The sequence below is a fragment of the Nesoenas mayeri genome, assembly GCF_963082525.1.
Source record: "Nesoenas mayeri genome assembly, chromosome: 2".
In the NCBI taxonomy this organism is placed as follows: domain Eukaryota; kingdom Metazoa; phylum Chordata; class Aves; order Columbiformes; family Columbidae; genus Nesoenas; species Nesoenas mayeri.
In genome coordinates this window covers 62,486,427-62,508,033 of record NC_137543.1, presented here as the reverse complement: position 1 = coordinate 62,508,033, position 21,607 = coordinate 62,486,427, and the positions used below count along the sequence as shown (strand labels likewise).

At 44.5% G+C, this 21,607-nt stretch overlaps 2 protein-coding genes across 2 annotated transcripts in view; one reads left to right on the top strand and one right to left on the bottom strand.

The window, feature by feature from the left end:
* The window catches only part of TSHZ1 (teashirt zinc finger homeobox 1), a gene marked incomplete at its 5' end in the record, with an annotated part of 52,916 nt that extends 52,886 nt beyond the window's left edge, over positions 1–30 (bottom strand). The window contains one exon of the mRNA XM_080340351.1: positions 1–30. This exon is cut by the window's left edge and continues 10 nt beyond it. Within this exon, the coding sequence (XP_080196477.1) occupies positions 1–30 (30 nt within the window).
* A 2,545-nt stretch (positions 31–2,575) lies between these two features.
* Positions 2,576–11,868, top strand: PTGR3 (prostaglandin reductase 3). Its single transcript, XM_080340386.1, has 2 exons — positions 2,576–3,937; positions 10,036–11,868. The coding sequence occupies exons 1-2, from the start codon at positions 3,624–3,626 to the stop codon at positions 10,958–10,960; spliced, it is 1,239 nt and encodes a 412-aa protein (XP_080196512.1). The 5' UTR covers positions 2,576–3,623; the 3' UTR covers positions 10,961–11,868.
* Positions 11,869–21,607: the final 9,739 nt, after the last annotated feature.

Here is a 21,607-nt window from a genome sequence, read left to right as displayed (position 1 = left end):
CCGGGGTGCCTGCTGCTTTCTCCGCGGCATGCTGCCGCCGCCACCGCCTCGCCGCCCGCCGCCGCCGCAGAGTTTCCGCGCAGGACTCCTCTTCCGATCCCCCTCTTTTCATGCAGAAACAAACGCACACGCACACAGCCGCGCACACACACACACACACAAATAAAAAAATAAAATAAGGGAGGGGGGAGGAAGGAGGGAGGGGGAGGAAGGAGGAAAGAAAGCGGATTCAACTTCTAATTCCGCCTAGGAAGAGCGAGAGGGAGGGTGGGGAGGAACGGGAGAGAGGGAGAGGAGGAGGAAGGAGGAGGGGGGGGGGAGGAAGGAGAAAAAGTTTGGTCGGGTTCTCCTCTCGCCCGGTCCGGGTCCCCCCCCCGGGTCAGCTCCCGGCGCGGCGAGCGGGGTGCGCGGGGCGGGGGGGAAGGTGGGGTGTGGGATGAGGCAAACCACGGACTGGTGACAGGGATGCCAATTTCCGCCGCCACTCCAAAAACTTGCTTAGGAAATGTTTTCATTTACAAGGTTAATTTTCCTCCCTCTCTCTCTCACACACTCTCTCTCTCTTTCTCTTTTAAGTTCCTTATAAGACAAAGCTCTTCAGTCCTCTCGGCAGCAGCAGGGAAGATGCCAGTGGAGATGTGCAAAATAAAGATTTGATCAGTTCAATCTGTAGCCCAAATCCATTATCTTTCTTTCGTTCCTTTTTTTTTTTCCTCCTCCTTTTCCTCTCTCCCCTTCTCCCCCTCCTTTCCTTAATCACTTCTTCGTCTTCTTCTCCTCCTCTTTCTTGGCGGTGGAGAGCCGAGCAAGCGGCGGCGATGAGACGGTAAATTCAGTCACTCCCCCCCTCTCAGGCTTTCTCCGAGATCAAAGAGTCTCAAAGCGCAACTTTCTCGCTCGCTCGCTCGCTGGCTTGTTTCAGGCTCGTAGATTTGTGTGGTGTTGTTGCTGTTGTTGTTGGGGGTTTTTTGTTTGTTTGGTTTTTTTATTGCGTTGATAATAGTTTGTTCATTGTGCAAAAAACGAGGTCGATCCAGTCTCTCCTTCTCCTCCCAGCACTTAGTCTAAGAGCAAGAAAGCAAATAATAAAAAGGAGTAAAGCCCCCATACATACATAGACACCGGATGGGAAATGTCAGTCACTCCTCCACCTTCCAAACAGTCACAGATCAAACAGTGTCACCACCGGAGAGGACTACTTTTCTCTCTTGCTCTCTCTTTTTTTCCTCCACAAAGCGAAGCTTCTTCTGATACTAAATATAACGCAAACACAATTTTTATCATGGATTTTTTTTTTGGCTGATCTTGATCTGCAACAGAAGGGAAAAAAAAGAAAAAAGAAAAAAGAAAAAAACAACACACACAAAAAAAATTTGCCAAAACCAAGAAAAACCCCGGAGAGTGTGTGCAAAGCGGGAGGGGGGGGGAGGAAGAAAAGACATTCACTGAGTGGGAGAGATTAACGTGAACTGTCCCCCCCCTAAACTCCTGGGAGAGAAAGAGATCCACTCTCCCTCTCTTCTCTTTTCACTGAAATATAACACACATTCGGATCCCAGGGCTCTCAGACAGTCTCAACTGATAGACAGACACATCGAGCTGCTTTTCCTGCTTCAGTTTGTTACTCCTCCTCCTCTTGCCCACGTCACCCTGACAATTACAAATAGGTCTCACACAAACCCATACCTGTCAATCTTTTTAATTGCTTTGTTTTCATTTTTTCCCCTCTCCCAGAGCTAAACAATATGACAAAAAAAAAAAAAAAAAGAAGTCTTAATACAGCGCGGCATAAAAGATTCCTCATGTGAGACACGCGTTGAGGGGGTTGTTATTATAATCCACTTGCTAAAGTGCTGTGCAAGACGCATGTGCTGATTTAACTTCAGCAGAGGTCTTGTTCCAGCAAACTTAAAAAAAAGAATAAAAAAACTAAAAAAGCAGGAGATGATACCTCGCCGTGGCACACGTCTAACCGGCATTGAATTAAAAATGATTTGTGGGAGATTACAGTTCATCCTTACTTTAAAATACCAACAGATTGCAGAGCAAAAACTGCAGCATATGAAACATGCTGCTAATAGATTTTGCACAGTATGTGTCTGGGGATTTATATAATGTTAACTGCAAGAACAGAAGGGTTCTTCCCTTTCTTTTTTTTTAAAGTCAAGAAAGCAAATAAAAACCACCCAGCTGATTCCTAAAGGAAAACACTCAGAACTGCAATTTTGCTCTCTTTCGGGAAGAAGGGGATTTTTTTTTTTCCTTTTAATTATTAATACCGCTCCATTAAACTACGAGTTCTTTACGCTGGTAGGATGGAGTTAATTCTAGGAATCACACGTGAGCTCCTCCGACATCGGTGCAACATCTCTATTACATCCCCTCCCTCCACGCACTTGTACCAAGTTGGGATTGGCGGACCTATCAAAACATTTACTTTGGTCCCTTGACCCAGTTGACTTCCTGCGCAGCTTCCCTCTCCCAAGCCTATTCTACAGCGACAGATTTTATTATTATTATTATAGAAATAAGGGAACAAAAAAGTTTTTTCTGACAGTAAGAAGGAGTGGAGGAAAGCCCTGCGACCCAAACAAACTGACAGCAGCCTGTTGACCTCCTCCTCGCAGGACGGCGGCGGGAGGAGGTGTCACCCGCAAAAGATTCCCCCGGTGGCGGCGGGAAGAGCTTTGCCCCATTTAAACCACCCCCCGCCCCGGGGTCCCCACGCCGCGCGTGCAGCCCGCTCCTCAGCCGCCCCAACGGCCGCAACCGCCGCCGCGCGCGCCCCGGCCCCCCGCGCCGCGCCCGCTAGCGCCGCCGCTAAACGGCTCGGGGTTGATTCGTACCACCTTGAGAGGAAGTGAACGTTTCGCACGGAAGGGGCGGGGCCTCCGCCTGCAGGCAGCGGCTCCTCGGCGGCGGCTAATAACAACATTAGGAGATTAGCTGCAACTTCTCTCCATTTCTCTAACCTTATCGATCTGATAATTTATCGTGCTTTCCTCCTCCTTTCTTTTTCTTTTTTTTTGGTAGAAAGATAACCTCTTTTTGTAAACTAAAGAACGGGGCGGGAGGGGGTTGGAGTGTTAGGAATCCGAGGCGCTTCTCTCTCCTCTCCTGTTTTTTAACCCCCTTAGCGAGAGGCAGCGTGCAAATTAAAAGCAGCCTGTAGGAGAAAATCCAGCCTTCCGTACACCTGCCTCACTGACAGAGCACGACCCCAGTTGCCGTCCTCAGGCGGGGGCAGGCGGTGCCCGGGTGTGTGTGGCGAGGCGGGCCGGGCGCAGCCGCTGGCAGCGGGCTGGCGGGACGGCCGGCCAGCGGAGCGGGCCGGCGCTGCTCCTCCGTAACGCCAGCGGCGGCAGAAGACGACCGGCTGCCGGGGACCATCTCGCCGCTGCTCCTTTGGCGGCGTTTCCGCGTGGTGGAGGGGGGCTTGGCTGGGTGGGGAGGACGCAGGCAGGCTGCAGCTTGCCGCACACGGCTTTATTTACATACACAAATAGCTGCGTGCGGAGAGGTTCTCCTGCCCGCTCGGTGGCAGTGGGTCCTGCGAGCTGCCTGGAGAATCCCGAGCTGGAGCTCTCCCGAGCAGGGGAGGGAGAGGAGAGCCGAGACAGGGCATGAGTTTTAGTGCGAAAAGCGCCGCTTTGCTGAGCTCCCGGGCACCGCGGTGCTGGTGGTGGCGACGGTGGCCGCAGCCGCCCTGCGCCGCGCCGGGTCCCGGCTGGTCCTACTTCGGTGGCAGCTGGCCGCGGCCCATCCTGGACATGTCCTACTCCCGCCACTTTCTGGATTTCCAGGGCTCGTCCATCCCCAGCTCCATGAAGAAGCTGGTGGTGACTAAGCTCAGCTCAAACTTCAGGGAAGCGGTTACCTTACAGCAGGACTCGCCCGTGCCACTCCCGGGAGACGGAGACCTCCTGGTCAGAAACAGGTGAGCGCCCGTTGTCCCCCACCCGCCGCGCCCCGGGGCAGCCCTCTCCGCCTTGTCGCACTTCGTGGCCTGCTCCCTCACGCCAACCCCCAACTCACTTTGGAGACCGGCTCCAAAGTTGTACCAGCCGCCATCTGGCGACTGTTAACTTCATTTTATTGTTGTTGTTTGTTGTTATTTTGAACTGCTGGTGCTGCAGTCCGGTCGTCCCTTCCACGTGCGTGGAGGGTGACACTTTCCCCCGCCGCGCGGCTCCCGCCCGAAGGAACAGGAACACCTCGGGGCCGCTGTGCCAAGGCGGGGGAGAGAGAAGTTTTACGTTCAGTGTGCGCCTAGGAGGTCGTGAGACGTCGGGAAGCGCTGGCGAAGTCCCTCCCAGGTCCATGCCCGGGCTCGCTACGCGCAAGCAGTTTCCAGGCACCCACATAACTCTCGGGGACGCTGCACATACAGCCGTGTGCCTCCGGCAGCCGTGATGTGTGTGCGGGCCTCCCTCAGCCGCTCTCCCCCATGTACGCCTTCTTCCTGACCCTCGCCCCGGCGTGGCCCGCCCGCCACTGACCCTCGGCCAGCCGTGACTCACCGGGCAGGCAGAGTGCCGGGGCCCGCCGCCCTGCCAGCCCCGGCCGCCGCGGCACCACCCCCGCCTCTGCGCGCCAAAAGCGGGCGGTCGGGAGGGGGCAGGGCGGCCGCCCGGCTCGGCCCGGCTGGCCTCGGCCTCGCTCGGCGGGACGCCAGCCTGCGGTTGTCGGCGGCTTTTAGAGTGGAGCCGGGTCTGACGGAGAGCGAGGAGGTGACATTTTGCTTAACATAATACGCCGTAAATCCTGCGCCAGTTCCAGGGCTGCGCGTCCGGCGCGGTGACCAGCTCGCCATGAAATGAAGGCTCTGAGGACAAAACGTGCCTGTCCCCAGCTGTCTCCCTAAACCTGTTTGTTCTCGGGGGCTCCTTCCTAGACGCTGTCGTTCCTTAAGCTGAAAGTAAGCCTCTTAAAGTTCAGAGGTTTCTCTGCCCACGAGGGGAAGCTGAAACTCTGGGAACCTCGGAGCAGGCTGCGTGGCTGGCGCAGAAGAGACCAGTAGTCTCGAGTTCTTGTCAAGCAAGGAAATTGTAACGCATAGTTTGCCATGCTCTCAGTAAGAGCTTAGGGATGTTAAAAAGCACTAAGTTGGCTTGAGAACAATGCTGGAAGTTCTATTAAGACAGTGTATGATTATGTGTGTAGATGTGTAATCTCTAGCCTGTGTCCATATTCAAGACATAAATGCATAGTAAAGAAGGGGTAAGGAGGAGGAAGAACAGGGACGCCTTCAGGAGCTGATTTGGAAGCTTCTGTGTCACTTTAATCTGATGCTGACATCACCTACTACGATTTCTGAGACTAAAATTCTCTAAACCTCAAAGTCTAAAACATTTTGTTGCTGCATCCACTAATGACCGTGATACAGTAATGGCATGAAACAGCTATCAGGCTGGAGTTAAATTCCTTTTCTTGGAAGAGGTCAGAAGACTTGAGATACAAGTAGCAAGTCCCTACTCGGGCAATGCAAGGCGGAGAAACATCCCTGTTTCTCAAATCCCCTCCCCCCCCATATGCGCTTGAAGTTTTTCTCATCCGTCCCCCCCTTTCCTGTGAATTTTAAAAATGTATTCATTTTTTTTTAATATGGCTTCCAGTGTGACTCTTCCTTACTCCCTCTCCTCCCTCCCTGTGCTGGGTGGGCTCCCTGGGTTCTAGGGGGACGTGCACACCTCATGGTAAGAGGGCTGAGGCGCAGAGCTCGCACCAGACTAAAGGCAGGAGCTGATCTACAGATTCAGGCAGGCAATTACGGGGTTATAACACATCAGCCTATTACACACGTGTTCCTGTACAGACACACGCACGAGTGGGGATAGAGGGGAGGGAGAGGCAAGTGATGAAGTCTAGATTTAGAGTTCATACGTTTTATATTATTTGGGGTTCTGTGGCATTTCCTCTCTATTATTGTTTTCGGGGGAATATCACAGAAGACATGGGATCACGTTACTGAAAAACATTTGCTATATAGGAGCTGTAGCAGGAAGCAAGTTCTGAATGTTTCCCCCTCTTTTGTCACCCTCGGGAAGTGTTTTCCCATCCCGAAAGTCCTTGACTCTATGTAGCGTTTAAAAATACAAGCCTTAAGTCCAACTGTACGTTTTTTAATAGGTAGAAACATACAATTAAAACCAAAACAATACAGGACGTGAGTTCCAAGAGTGCATTTGTGGATTTGTTCATTTTAGTCCCAGTCACGCCCATGAATAGTATTAATTGCTTTGAGCTTTTTATGCAAAACAATCCTCATCCACCACAATAAAATCTGGTTTTGGATTTAGGGGAATGGGAAGTTAAAATGCGCTGAGTTCCGGTATGGATAGATATTTTAAAATAAGATGGTCTTCAGTGAGGGGGAACTTCCCCTCACTTCCCCCCCCCTTTTTCTCCTTTGGAGAACTAAGCCAGCAACCCTTATTTCTACTTTTTTAAAAAAATAAAAAATAATCCATCCTTTATTCAGAAATGCTTCAAAACTAGAATTCAATGTAAAGCAATTTTTGAATTCTGATTCTGTGGAGGGGAAAAGGTGAATGAAAAAAATCCTTAACAAAGCCATTTAAGCTTCATATGTCCGTTTGTCCTATTTTCTGGGATGGCGGAGGAAGGTACTTACATTTTATTGCAGGAGAAGGACCCAAAGGCTATGATGATTTTGTCCTTCTTAAAGTTGTTAGGGGATTTTCGAGATTTTCTTAGGGAAGTGACACATTTCGTTTCCAAAATACCTGTAATGATTTACTGTTGGGCTGGAAGATGGGGAAAAAAGTTTATAGGAAAGGGAGTAAAAGGGGTTGAGAAAGTTTTTGAACCAAGGGACTAATGGATCACAGTAGGAAAAGTGGAGGACTATTCCTGCTGAGTGTTTGGTCTAAATAATGTTTTTCTTGCCCAGTACTGGTTTGGATGACTTTGTTTTGTCTGTGTTTAAAGCTGTGGTGCTGGTTTTCAGTGTCTCACGCTTTGTTGTGGTACGAAAAGCAGCATTCACTCCCCTCGGCAGTGTCCTGTTTTCTGTAACAAACAATATGAGGGGGTTCAACACTGCTGAGTATAAATAAAACGGGTGATTCAATGTGCGTAATTATTTTGGGAAAAGCCAATCTCTAGCTTTTTTCCCCTCAGGTTTACATCTTAAAATGTTGAAGGAGCAAGCCTCAATTAGCAACTGCTGAATTAGGTAATACATTTTAAGTAAGAAAGTAAAACAGGACAATATAAAAGATTTGAAAGGTGTCTTAAAACCCACTAGCACGCCAAGTAGTTTTACTTCTGTGCTCTCCTTTTCTCATTCTCAGAAGTTAGCAAACTGATCTTCAACTTGTAAATTGTACTTATTTCTTTTAAAAGCAAAATAATCTTAAAAACTGAAGGCATATCCTGCTACATCCCTTCTGTCAGCTGGAATGACAAGACAGTATGTTTTAATCCAGACGCTGCGGACAATGGTTTTAATGTGCGAGGAATCTAAGAGACTAAACAATCCTAAAAAAAAAAAAAAAAAGCGAACAGGAGTTTTGAGTTTGCACACAATAAAAAGGGAGTTTTAAAAAAATTGGAGGGGTGAGGGGAAAGAGGGCTGGACAGCAGGCTGTATTGATTAATAATGATGAGCCCAGGAGCCCAGAGAGAACCATTTCCCGTGGCTCAGCAGCCCTGCAGAGATGGGGAGGGAGCGGGTGCGTGTGCACGCGTGTCCGTGTCTGTGCGTGTGTGTGTGTGTCAGGGGGCGTGGACGAGCCCCCCACGCCGCGGGGCAGCGCGCACGGCTTTGTCCGCCCCAGGGCCCTGCCAGCGCGGAGCGGGCAGCGGCGGGCAGGGCTGCCCGGCCCGCCGGCCCCTCTCCCTCGGCAGAGTTCCGCCAGAGCCCACGCAGCGTCCGTTCTCGGGCGAGACCGCCGGCGCGGTGTCCCGGCAGCCCCGCATCCCCCACCGGCGCCCGGCCGCCCCAGCCCCGCGAAAGCCCCGCACCTTGCCCGGCGCGGCGGTGAGGTGGCCGGGCAGCGCCAACTTGCGCGCCGCGGCCCCTGCAACCGCACGGACAAGTTGCGATGCAGCCCGGGCCGGGAAGAATTTGCATCTTCTGCGGCTCTGGAGCAAAAGAGACGGTGCTGCAGTCCTGCTCGGCAGGCGGATTGCGCAGCTTGCCCCTTCCCCTCACGCAAAGTTTTTGTCCTCAGAGGGCTATTTACCTGCCTTTGTGCTCTCCCAGCTGCAGTGCAGCCCTGAGAAGAAGGGGAAACTCCTAGAGGGAGGGCGACGAGGGCTCGTTACTTTTACCACTGCTCTGCCTCCCCTTCTCTAGGTGCACTGCCCCAACCGAGGGCACGACTGCTCCGCACCGTGCGAAAGCAGATGTGAGCCGGGAGCGTGACGAGGGAGGCTCAGCCCGGCGGGCTCTTGCCTTTGAGGCCGGGGGCTGGTGCGGGAGCAGAGTGACCGCCGGGGGGCTGGCCTGACAGCTACCGAGAGCCCCCAGTTGGGCGAAGGGATGAGACGGGGAGGGGGGCGAGCACAGCTCCCCGCGGGCCTCTCACCCTCAGCTCCCTTCTGCGTAAGTTGGGGTGTTAGAGCGGGAGGAGGCTGGGGCAGCGCCGGCACGTCTCGCCTCGGTGGTCCGAGCCCTTCTCTCTGGCGCCCAGGGGACACGGTTTGCCTTGGAAGCTGCTGCTGCTGCTGCCCCGTTACCATTTTTTGTATGTCTTTTAGCAGTACTGTTTGGGTGTTACTTTAAAGTAGGATAATAAGGATTTTTTGATTATTTTTTTTTTACATCTACGAACAAGGTCTAGGCATTTTTTATTGCGGCTGAGCGGTGAATTAAAGGTAGAATTAAAAAGAGCAACAGTCACTTTCACGTATTTTATGTGTGGATATGTTTATGTGTATGTATCTTTTTATATATAACACATTGCGTTGCTGAAAGTTGGAGGCTCCCCGCACTCTGAAGAATGAAGGAAGTCAAAATGAGCAAAGCACTTTTAGTTCTTGTTCTGTGTGCAATTTGAGGCTATCGCTAGCTGCAACAAAGTGCACTGTTTGCACACTTTTGCAGCTTTTGTGTAATATCAAGTACACCTTTCAGGTTGTCACTTTCACATGTAGTAACAGTCCCAGTGCTCTCTATTACGTGTGTTTCTTTTTTATATTTTCCAGTTAACAAGAGTCTTTCCCAGTCTCTCTTCCCTTTCCTGTATGGAGACATTATTATGGTTTTAACAGGCAAAAGAAAAGTTACTAAAATATTGTTTGTGGTTAAGCTAGATCATAATTTCATTTTAGGCATTATCTCCTAGTGCTTAAATCAAGTTGTGAGAATGTCTCTATCTTTTTATAAAAAAAAAAAAAAGAGCATCCATTTTCACCTGTTGGAGGTCAGTACGACTTGATACTCAGTCTTATAATTTTAGTAATTCCGTGCAAGGTTGTTTTGATGTGTTGCACGTAATTTATATAAAGAAAAATATTTTAACATTGACATTAGCTATATCAAAAGGCAAATTTGCTGTAGTGACTCCATCAATTAAGAAGTACTTGCCTACAGTAACATGACCTTGCAAATGACATCAATAGTTAATATGATCATTAGTCATTAACAGTATTATTATATTCAAAAATGTAAATTTGTTGCCAGAATCAACATATTTACCGCTTTGCACATTTTATTCTTCAGTGTTTTCACATCTTCTAAGAAGTGGTCAATTAATTTTCATCCTTCAGTCTTTTACAGACTTATTTTTAATTTGTTTAGTTTGGTCAGATGGACCTGAGGAAAATGTAAGTTGTTTTTTGTTTTGTTTCATTTTCTTTTAGCAAATTTATCTTTAGTTGTAGAGTGACAGAATGTAAACTACAAGAGTCTGATGGAAGTAATCTCTGGAGTGTACACATTATTCAAATATACCAATAATCAGAAAAAGTCTCATACTTCTCCCCCAAATTTAAATTGAAGTTTCCTCGTATGACAAATACTTGGCAAGGAATCAATCTCGTTAATATTTTTTTGTTTTCTTCTAGATTTGTCGGCATTAACGCATCTGACATAAACTACTCAGCTGGTCGATATGACCCATCAGTTAAACCCCCATTTGATATAGGTTTTGAAGGCATCGGTGATGTGGTAGCATTAGGACTCAGTGCTAGTGCTGATTATACAGTGGGTCAAGCTGTGGCCTACGTGAAAGCAGGTTCCTTTGCTGAATACACAGTTGTGCCTGCCAAACAAGCAGTTCCTCTCCCCTCTGTGAAACCCGAGTTTCTTACTTTAATGGTAAGTGGCGCTACCGCGTACATCAGTCTGAAGGAGCTGGGAGAGCTGTCTGAAGGCAAGAAGGTTCTGGTGACAGCAGCGGCTGGAGGAACGGGCCAGTTCGCTGTGCAGCTTGCAAAGAAGGCAAAATGCCATGTAATTGGAACCTGCTCCAGTGATGAAAAGGGTGGTTTTCTGAAATCCATTGGCTGTGACCGTACGATCAACTATAAAACTGAAAATGTTGAATCTGTTCTTAGGAAGGACTACCCTGAAGGTGTGGATGTAGTGTATGAATCTGTTGGGGGAAAGATGTTTGACTTGGCTCTTAACTCCTTGGCTACCAAAGGACGGCTGATAATTATTGGGTTTATCACTGGCTACCAAAACCCTACTGGCCTTCAGCCCATTAAAGCAGAGTTATTGCCAGCAAAACTCTTGAAGAAGTCTGCCAGCATCCGAGGTTTCTTCTTGAACCATTACTTTTCAGAATACAAAACAGCTCTGGAGCACTTGCTCAAGATGTATGAAAGTGGAGACCTGGTTTGTGAGGTGGACGTTGGAGACATGTCTCCAGAGGGCAAGTTCACTGGCTTGGAGTCTGTATTCCGTGCTGTAGATTACATGTACATGGGAAAAAACACTGGAAAAATTGTAGTTGAATTACCTCACTCTGTCAACAGTAAGCTGTAAAAACAGAACAATGATATAAATCAGAAGAGAGAAAATGGGCACTTTATGCCTCAGTATTACTAAGAACAATTTCTTTTTTTAAGCTTAGTAATTGATATTATATTAAAAAACAGCATTAAGGTGTTAATAAAAAGTTTTGTGGGTTGGTTTTTTTTTTCTTTTCTTGGAAGTGCTTAAATCAGTGGCTGTAGCACGGACTTAATGGGCCTGCGTTTGATTCTGTCACTTAGGCTAGCATGAGACAAGAACATTGTTCTTGACAGAATAAGTCTTGATGCAGAGGCAGATTCAGTCTGTCAGACTGGTTTGATAAGACTTTATATATAGTTCAGCTCAGAAAAAAAATTCTTCCAGCAGTTTTGATTCCCTGATTTAAAAATAAAATTATTAGAACGAGACTAAGTAAAGAGTTGCATCTTGTGGTTGCTCTATTAATCTTTTGAAGTTCCTGGAAGAAATTATGCTCTTGATTTTTTGTCACAAACACGATAATCATAATTCAGTTGCATCATGGATCATAGTAATATTCTTTGACTGGCTACAGAGGGAAAATTTATCCTCTGATTCTGACATGTCAGTAATACTAAGAAAAGCAACTTGACTTTTTTTTTTTTAATTATGTCTTTTGTAACTATAAGGGATTGTGCAATTTTCTTTTAAATCTTTAACTACAGGTTACAACATTATCTCATTTTCTTGCCTTTTTCATTTGCTACTGTTACTGTTCACTATCCAGTCTGGCCTTTAGTCAAGTATTTTGAGATCATTGCAGTGGGATTTTGAGCCATGTTCTCGTGTGTTCAGGTCCTGTATATTTTTTGAAGATCTAATAAAGTTACAAAAAGCTATTTAAATGTTTGTGGCATTTATTCTTATTGATACGGTTCTTGCTTACTAGGTCCTTTGTCGATGGTCTCTGTATAGCAGAGTTCTTTGACCAATGATTCTTGATGTGACTTCCCATAATCAGGCTGCTACTTCTACTTCTGCAGAAGCCCTTTTACAAACAGCAAGACCATTATAAATGTACAGTCACGGTACCTCATACACGTACTGATGCTCAGCCATAGATTATCTAGTAGGTACAGTTAAAAGGTTTTGTGAAGTTTTGAAAATTCTTCCTCTCTTAATAGAAATTACTAACAGTACGTACAGTGGGGATTCCATCCAGAAGTGTAATATTTTCCAGAACAATAAAATACTTTAAATTGTGCTTGCTCTACATCTTTTTTTCCATAGCAAATGTTTAAGTTCTTAAAGGCCGATTTTGCCACATCTTTTGAAATTATATACATTTACATGCAGTTGGAAAGATGGAAATTTCCTAAGATCATACACCTAATAATAACGATAGACTGATAACATCTAGGGGTTGAAGGAAGAAATCCATAGTAAGCGTAATTTTGGGGCATTACTCAGGATTGACTGCACGTGACATTTTTAAAAGTAACATGTAGGAAAAGCTTATATGCTACTCAGTAGTACAGGCAGTAGACAAAAGTATTTTTAACTTTGATTTAGTGCATTCTTATTGTAATTTTTTAGTGCATATGTCCTTACCATCCTAGAGTAGTGTGCAACAAAGAGTTGTCCCTTGTTTGGGGCCATGTCTGACCACTGAGTTTAGTCCCACTTTGGATGATTTTTGGGAACAGTAGAATGGTTTTTACCCAAGATGAGCACTGAGCCACTGTGATTTTTATTTTCACCAAGGTCTGCTGTTAGAAACATACTTTCTCTTTCCCCTCTAATATTACAAATATTGTAGGGGTATGTGTGTTTTGCATAGTTCTAAAGGTATATTGGCCCTCCAGCTGGATGCTAGAAAGATGCAAACTCTCAAGTATTACGCAAGTTCAGAGCGTACAAAGTTATCACTGTTTTATTTCTGGGCACATTGTTTCTTTTCTTGTTCAAAGGAAAGAGGGTGCCTTTGGTCAATAAGTGCATCTTAAAAAAAAAAATTGTTGTTTGGGGATGTAGTAGGGCGAAACAAAAATAAAAGAATGCAATTGGTTACATCTGTGATGCACACAGGCGAGTTTCATGGGTAACAATTTTTCAAATGAAGTTCCTGCAGTCGAATGCCAGCACCGATCCAAGTGCCACGATTTTCAGAGGTGTTGATCACTGTCGGTCCAATAAATTTATGTGTTTCTGAGACAGTGAATTCCAAATGTTTTTGTCATAAAAGGTCATCTTGGAACAGGATTTTGTTTGGACATACAGCATGCTACTTTCTTTTTAATATGTTACTTGATATATAAGATTGAGTAATGCAACTGCCCCAGGCTTCTTCATTAAGCAAAATAAGAGAAGAGAGGAACCTTTGTAAGGTTCACTTATATATATATCTATGTATTTAAATATGACATTTTGTTCATTTTAATTTTGGCTTCAGGCTTATTATTTAGCACTTTCATACTGATTACAGCATTAATAAAAAGTTTAAATTTCTTATATGCAGAACTTGTATGGCCAGTGTACCGATTTCATAGCCCTTTTGGTGTTTGGGTTGGGCAACGGCCACTGGGCTCGTCCTTTTCATCAAATGCCTGTGTTAAGCTAAAGGAGTAACTCGGAATATATGATTGGTGTTCCATGAATGAATCCAGAGTGAATTTTTGTTTTTAAAGATTCAACTTCTGTCATCTAGATTGCTGAAAGAGAGCATTATCAATGGGGAGAGGGTGAAAAGTATTTCTGAAACATGCAGATAAGGCTTTTCTACTGAGATTCGTCATAATTTTTGGTTTGTGGGGGGCTGGAGGGAAGCCAACTTCTCTTTATTTAAAGCTATATTCTTCAAACTTACAGTTACGGGAGCAGGGCTGACTTTGGATAAGTAAGCTATGATGGATTTAAATAATGTTTAAATATTAGATGGATGGGAAAATGTATATGGCATGCACACACTGAGAGGTTTAAATGATGATAGGACATTGAACATACAAGGAAAAGAAATACTGTAGAGTCACAGCAAGGGATTAATAACAATACACTTAATATGCTTGCAAAAAAGGTGTATTAAAAGCTGTGTGCACAGTGGGGACTTAAATGATTAAAAATAATAATACATTTGCCTGGGAAGTACTAAGTATACTATATGTAGAGAGCAAGGATTTAAATAATAATACTATTAATAATAGCAGCTCATTGAGATGTGGTTGCTAGCACTACATCCTAATTTTACCTTTCTAAATGAATTTGCTACAGAGGAATCCAGCATTGTTTGCTGAGGCTAATAACAGAATTTCCCTTTCCTATACACATAGGCTTCCATGGAAAAACAACAAAGAACTAGATGAAGAGCTGGCTTTTTTCCTGAGTCTGTCACATGTGTGCGTACGCACGCACACACGGACACACACGTACTCACTCTCTCCTGGCCTGCAACCCTCAGCACATTTTACAGATACGCTTCCTACTTAATTGCTATGCTGGAATCTCCTAATACCTTTCTGAATTAAGTTAGATTTCTACCAAGCAATAGTTTGCTATATATTTGTACGTGTGCGTGTGTGTGTGTAATGTATATATTTAATAAGTGAATATTAATAACTGCTGTGTCATGTAAATACAAATAATTACAGTCTCTCAAGGAAAAGTTTGCAGTAGTGTTTGCAGATATTATATATATTCCTACTTCTGTCTGAGGAGTAAAGAAATTTCTGTGCTGAATAGCTGTTAGTATCTATTTTACAAGATTTACTCATTTTCAGGTACCTAATGTAGCTGCTAGCATGCATGCACAACAATACAATTTATATGGTAAATGGAACCAAATAATGGCTTCACTGAATGTTATGGCTGCACTGAAGGGAAATGTCACGGTAAATAGCTGCCAAATTATGGATCATGCCGAAGTGTCACAACTGCACTAAAGACAAATAGCACTAGAGGCTATTGCCACTGTGACGCTTTTGAGTTATGAAGAAGAGGAGCAGCCTGATGTGAGCCTCTTTGTGTCCTCATTATAGCAAAGGGTTACTGGTGCAGTGTACAAGAAAACCCAGTCCTATGTGGTGGCTAGTTATTAATCTGTTCTTTTCGACTCTAACAGCTGTAGCAAACCAGAAAATCTTTGCCTTGCTTTATGAATACGTATACACGCACACAAACAAAGAAAAACCTGCAGGTTTTACGAATGTAAATGTGTACGGGAAATGACTGGTAATGGAAAAATGTTGTAATAAAATAATCTAATCAAAGAATATTATTAAATTTAACATTGTATGTGTCTGAAAGCTTTAGTTGCTTCTTATGCAGATAGATGTGTGAAATATAAGCAATAATGCACTTTCTCTCTTTGTAAAGACTTGAGTAGTAAGGACATTACCAACTAAATTGCTTCTTCTAAACTGAAGTGTGTCCCGGTTTCTTTCATTTTAATGGGAGGGTAATAAAGATGAAAGACTAACATTTTAACTGATGGATCCCTTAAGCTACAGAATCGAAATTTATTATGTTTTGAGGGAATATGCTAAATCCTGAAATGTGGAAAGAAGAAGCAAAGAAATCCCAGGTAAAATAAAAGCAAAGTAACCTTTTTTTTTTTTTTTCCTAATATGACATTTTTATGAATGGAAAATTACATACTGCTCTTACTTAAGATTAGAAAACAATTTGTTCTCTCTTTGGGGTGAAAAAAAAAAAGGGTCTGGGGGGAGATATTCGGAGGGAAAAAAACCAAGATTTGAAAATGGAGGGCCACTGCTCAGCAAGTGCTCCCTTTTTTCTAGGTTTACTTTTCAAACCCTGCCTGCAGTGTTCAGGGAAGTGAGCTGGATGCTCTGCACACTATTGTACACACCACTAACGTACCATCCATAATACAGCACAATTGTCAGTCGCTGTTTTACAGAGGGGCCAGGGCTGAACAATCATGGTGGATAAATTACTTTTCTATTCTACAGCAAGTGGCCTTCCTACCATGTGAAGCTTAAGGTCATTGGCAGGGCAGCGAGGGGGAAGCTTATATATTAGTTAACTCTAATGCACTAATAGTGTTCAGATAGAGGAACTATACCAATTAATTACAGTTAGGTTTATTCTTTAAGAGGGGGGTGATGACAAGTTACTGTGCTGAGATACATATGTGTATATATATATGCGTGTGTTTTGCTTTCTTGCTACTCCCCTTGCTACAATATTCCTATAGATAACTTGTTTTATCATTAGTATCTTCATTAGAGCCTTCAGTATTGATCATTGCAAGCATCCAGGTTTCAGAGAAAATAAAATATACTAAAAAGATTTTTAGTCTATAGCAACACATTTTGCTTACATTTTTTACAGTGTAGTCTAAAGGGGGAGGGGAAGAAAAACCTGTCAAAAATTAAGTAGAACATTCTTGAATGGCAATTAGCATGCCCAGAATTTATTTTATGTACAACGCAGTGGCAAGTAGCTGCTTCTTATTAAATGAAAATCCGGTATTATGTACTTCAGGAACATTCCAACTAATGAGTATGTAATGTCCTTAGTATAACACAGAACTTCTTTTTGTGTTCACAACCACAAGATGCTGGAAACTTGACAAATGATATCATTTAAGACAGATGCCTGCCTTAGGGACCTGTTTTTTGGCTTCCTGTTTCTGGTTTTTATTTCAATAACATTTGTAATTGCCACAGGATCTGTACCTGTGTAGTGTTTTAACCCCTTCAAATATACCCCATTGCATTAACTCCTTGGGTAGGTACGCAGGAGTATTTTCTGGTTTTGGTTTTTTTTGTTTGTTTGTTTTAATTTTTATTTTTCCCTCCCCAGCTGGTGCGTTCTTCCCACTTCTCACAAGCATAGATACACACATAAATAAAAGCTGGGCATTATTAGACCAGATTAAATAGTAATGTTAGAGGGAGTAAACATTTTCTGCGCTAGCTGTGCTTTACTGGTGCAAAAGTACGTGTGGACCCAAGGCAAAAAATAAAAAGCTGTCAGGTGTGGCCTGGTGATTCTCAATGGGCTACGACAAAATTCCGTGTACACGGCACAAGCACACAATACCTTGGTCCCAGTTATACTTTCCAACGTGTGTTCCTCCCCACTTACACTCTCATGCTTTCCTTAGGTTGTTGGGCAGGAGGATTTTTGACATCACTGCAATTTGGTGGTGGTTATAAGGGCCATTTTGGCAGTGGTGGTTCAACGCAAGTTGTAAGTCTGTGCTGTGCCCTCCAGCAGCGCCTGCTTCCAGGAAAGCCCTTAACACAGGCAATAGGAGTTTTCAGCTCCCCAGGTGCTCAGCACAGATCCTGGCAGCCTGCAAGCCTGCAAGAAACCTTCCCACAATCCAGAGCAGCCCAGTTGGTTTGGTGGTGGTTTATCACAGTATCGCAGTATGTTTGGGATTGGAAGTGACCTCAGAAGATCATCTAGTCTTTATAGCATGTTCTTTCTCTGTTTTGCTTTTTTGTAGGTCTTGCAAAAAAAACCAAAACAAAACAAAACAACTTTACAAACGGGCTGCGCACAAGAAGCTTCTGTGGTTATGCTTAGGGGAGTTTTCACTGTGAGGCTTCACTAAATCCTACAGCGTGCCATATTAACAAATAAGGGTTGGAAAGAGCTTGAGTTCTTGGCACCTATTCTGCAGGTGAGAATTTTCTACTTCTCAGATGCAGTTAGCTCTCCTGGACTTACAGGGCTTTCTGATGTCATTTTGAAGCAAAAATGTTACATTCCAGCCTTCTGTCACAGGACATGTAGTCTCATTGCACCTGTACTCTTCAGCCAGGTTTATCCTGTGAAGTGTCGAACAACCTCATCTTTCTTCAGAACTGAAACTTAGGACTCTTGAAAACCTCAAGAAACATCTCGGTTTACTGCAGGACCAGACAGCACATCATACAAACATACCCTCTGGGCTTTCTGTTAGAGAAGGAGGAAGAAGTCTTTATCTTTCATCACAAGAGGGAGGTCAAAAGGACCGAGCGAGTGCCAGACCGAGTCACTTCTGCTGTTCTAGAGTTCATTTGCAGAGGAACGAGGCAGACACACAAATCTCATTATGCGTTACGAGGATCTGTGCACAGGCTTCTTGTGCGCTGTCTTAAAACTGAACCCCTAAGGGGCTAATTCACAAAGGGAATAGGAGGAAAGCAAATTTGTATGTTTTCTGGAAGCAGTAAGACATGACATGCAGCGCGGTTCTGGCTGATTACAGCATGCCTCAGGTGAGCTGGGAGGCACGAGGCTGTGAGCCAAGTGATTTCAACCACCCAAGAAAGACAACTCCACAGAAATGCATTGTGTGGGATGTCTGATCGCTATGAAAAAAAACACTCTGAATTCATTCACGTTGGCATGACATTATTGGCATGACTGTTTCTGGCAGCCTATCAGAAAGTTTTATTTGCATCCAGAGTTTTGAAAGCCATTTCATAACGTTAAATAAGGGTAATGCTGGTAATGTCTGGCTTAATTGCCCCTTGACACCTACGTGTAGTCTCTCATTGAAGCCCTAATGAAGGGTTCTCCTCAGGTTGTGTTATTTTCGAAGTAACCCCTGCATACAAGCAGCATAATGTACCTTTCCTCCCTGCATAGGTGTGGCAAGAATAGCCAGAAGGAAGTGGATAAAGTATGTTATTTTTCCTGTATTCTCAGTAATCGAGATGCAGAGTCAGTTATTGGATCATTTGACTTCTTACTGAGCTGGGAAACCTCAATCTGCTATCACAAGTGCCTACAAATAAGGGAGATATTGAGTCAGTTTCCTCTCCTGGGAATGTAAATGAGGAACAAGAATAACGCACTTGAAATCAGTGTAAAAACCGTCTTTGAGAAGAACCTGGCTCTTATTTCCTTGTGTTTGTGTGTATGTGTTCACGCTGCAGGAAAACAGTTCTAACACAGACCTGCCTAACCTGAAATTGTAGTGAAATTTCCCAGGGCCTCCAGATAACTCCCAAAGTCTTGGGAAATTCAGTGTTTTCGCAGCCACCGCTGTTGTAAGAGCTCTGGTGGCAACAGCAGCAGCTTTGCAAGCTCAGAGCTCTCGGATGACGAGTGGTGACAAAGCGAGCCCTGCTCAAGAGAAACTGCTACAAAGGCAGCCCTCCAGTTCTCAGGTGTCATTCTCTGGATGAATTCAGGGGTGAGGGACAGACCACACAATCTCTCCTAGTGTAAAAAAACCAGTTCTCCCCCACCTCAAAAATCCTGAGTTACCCCTTCTCCTTTCTCTCCACATCCCTCCCTATTCCCAGAAAAAAAATAAAGGGGGAGGCTGCTGAAAGTGTGGAAATGTTTCAGGCTTTTCTCTCCCTTTGCAGGGGGGAGTTCAGTTATCCTTGTCTTGTAACGTGTCTAAACCTAACAAAGCACATAAAAGTTTTGCCTATAGGCTCTGCAACAAAATTTGAGTAGATTTATGGTGAATATACACAGTTTCTGTTTTGCCACAGAAAGAGACATCACTTTTGTTTTCAATATACAAGGTCTTTTATTCTGGTGAGATGGGGAAGAAAAAACAAACCACCAAGGACTCTTTCCACTTGTATGATTTCATTTGCAGTGTCTTTCATTCTATCTGTTAGTGCTACAGTTTAATGTAATGAACCTACTTTTATTGCATTTCTTGCTTTCCTGTTTGCAAAAATCTGACATGTTCAACAGTCACAAAATACATGTCATGGTGCAAACAGTAAGAAGCCAAATATTCTTTCTTTCCCACAAAGCTGAAATTGTAGTGGTACAAAACAGTCCAGCAGTGGTTCTCCTGGTGTGAACCAGAGTCCTGTAAGGTGAATGGAGGGCTGTGGATAAAACATGTTGTAGAGAAAAAGGTTGTAACAAGCAGGGGCAAAAAGGGACATCGGTGGTGGCATTGTTTTCAGGTGACTGGGTTTGTGCTTCCCCTTGGATGAGTTTAACAAGTAGCAACAGGCATTTTCTTCCTGTATACATCAGAGGCAGTCCTAAATCTAGCAGCAGTACTTCACAAATATATTGCAAGGAGAACTAATGCCAGTGCCCCTGATTTCTACAATCTTTTCTTCTGCCTTCTTGGCCTTATGTCACATTTTTAACTAATTACAAACACAAAGTGAAGACAATTATTTCTTTGCTTCCAGAAATATATTCAGGACTTTACCATGTCTGCTATATATAAGTGGCAGTAGTACCTCTTAAAACTTTCAGTAAACAAAATGCTAACAATGCCTTCATGATGAATGGAGGGGAATGAACAGTTATTCAGTCTTAGATTTAATTGGGACGTCCCAGCAAATTTTTTGCCAGAGTACAACTGACATTCACGCTTACCCAAACCATGGAAAACTTTCTTGGTCCTTGAAAGTTAGCCATGCTGTGCTGGAGGGACTACAGAGAACAGCACTTTTCCAGCGCTTTCCTCTCTATCATACAGCAAGTGGAAAGGTTGAACAAACCCCAGTTCTGACACTTCTACATCAGGCGACATGCACGAAGTCCTGAATGATTTTAAGGAAACCACACAAGCATTTTTACACTAAGAACCTGTCTCACTCCAAGAAGATATAGTCTCAGAGTGCTGTGAGCAAATCAGCCTTTTTGCTCAACTCTGTATAAAAAACCCAAACCAAAACCACAACCCTGAACACTCGGTCTTATCCCCTGCCCCAGGGCTGTCCCAGTTCTCTGCCTGGCAGGCTGTCTTTACTCTGAAGCACACCAGCCCTCCGTATCTTGTATATTTTAATATCGACACTGATCTTCAATCAGCATTGCCCTGGCCTTCCAGTGAAAATATGCCAAAATGTCACAGGTTTCCAAATGAAATGCAAATACTGAACTTTCTGAAATTTACTGATAGTATTTTACTCCGTAGCAGCATCCGAGTTGTACCAACGAGACACAACAGAAACAAGGGTTTAAGATTCCTGACAGCAAAGGTAAAGCTCCTTGCACTTGCCACTCCACAGATGTCTCAGCTGGATCGTGTGTAACACCTCTGGACAAGAATACGAGTCCTCTGCTTGCTCACTCGCTCAGCATAATGAAAAGAAGAGATGAAATACTCAAAGTCAGGTCAGCCTACGTTTTGTCGTACATAACTGTTATTACACAGATGTCACAGCAGCAGATACAAAATAAATACCTGGATAATGGAAACCATTTGCTTTGCCTTTAGCTACAGGCATCAGGTCTGATTTACGCGTGGCTGGCAGCTAGAGACTATAGGAGAGCTGGGTCCCTATAGCCAGCCTCACCTTTACACACTCAGAGAAGGGAAAAGAGCCACAGTGGAAGCTGCTCTGGAGGGGAGTTTCTTGTTTTTCTCCCATGCCCTCCTCCCCATGCTCCCTACTGTTCTGCCAGGGCAGGGAGATTTAGCAGAGCCATGAATCTACGCTTACGCGCTGCCCTTTCATCATTCGGACCTCGGGTGGATGTACACAATCTGGAGCAGTCTTTGCTCAAGGCAAACAAAGTAAAGGAGGAGAGTGACATTTCAGTCTTTCATTGCAGAGTCACTCAGGTCACTCGCTGAAATTATAGACACCAGCTCCAGCAATGTTAACAGCCAACTTTAGATTATTAACCACCCTTTGGACAGCAGTACATTTACGGTGCCAGTGCGCAGAGAATTCCTCCAAATTACAGGGTGTCCTAACATAGCCGGTCAAACCACACGGACCTCTAGATGCAGTAAGCAGT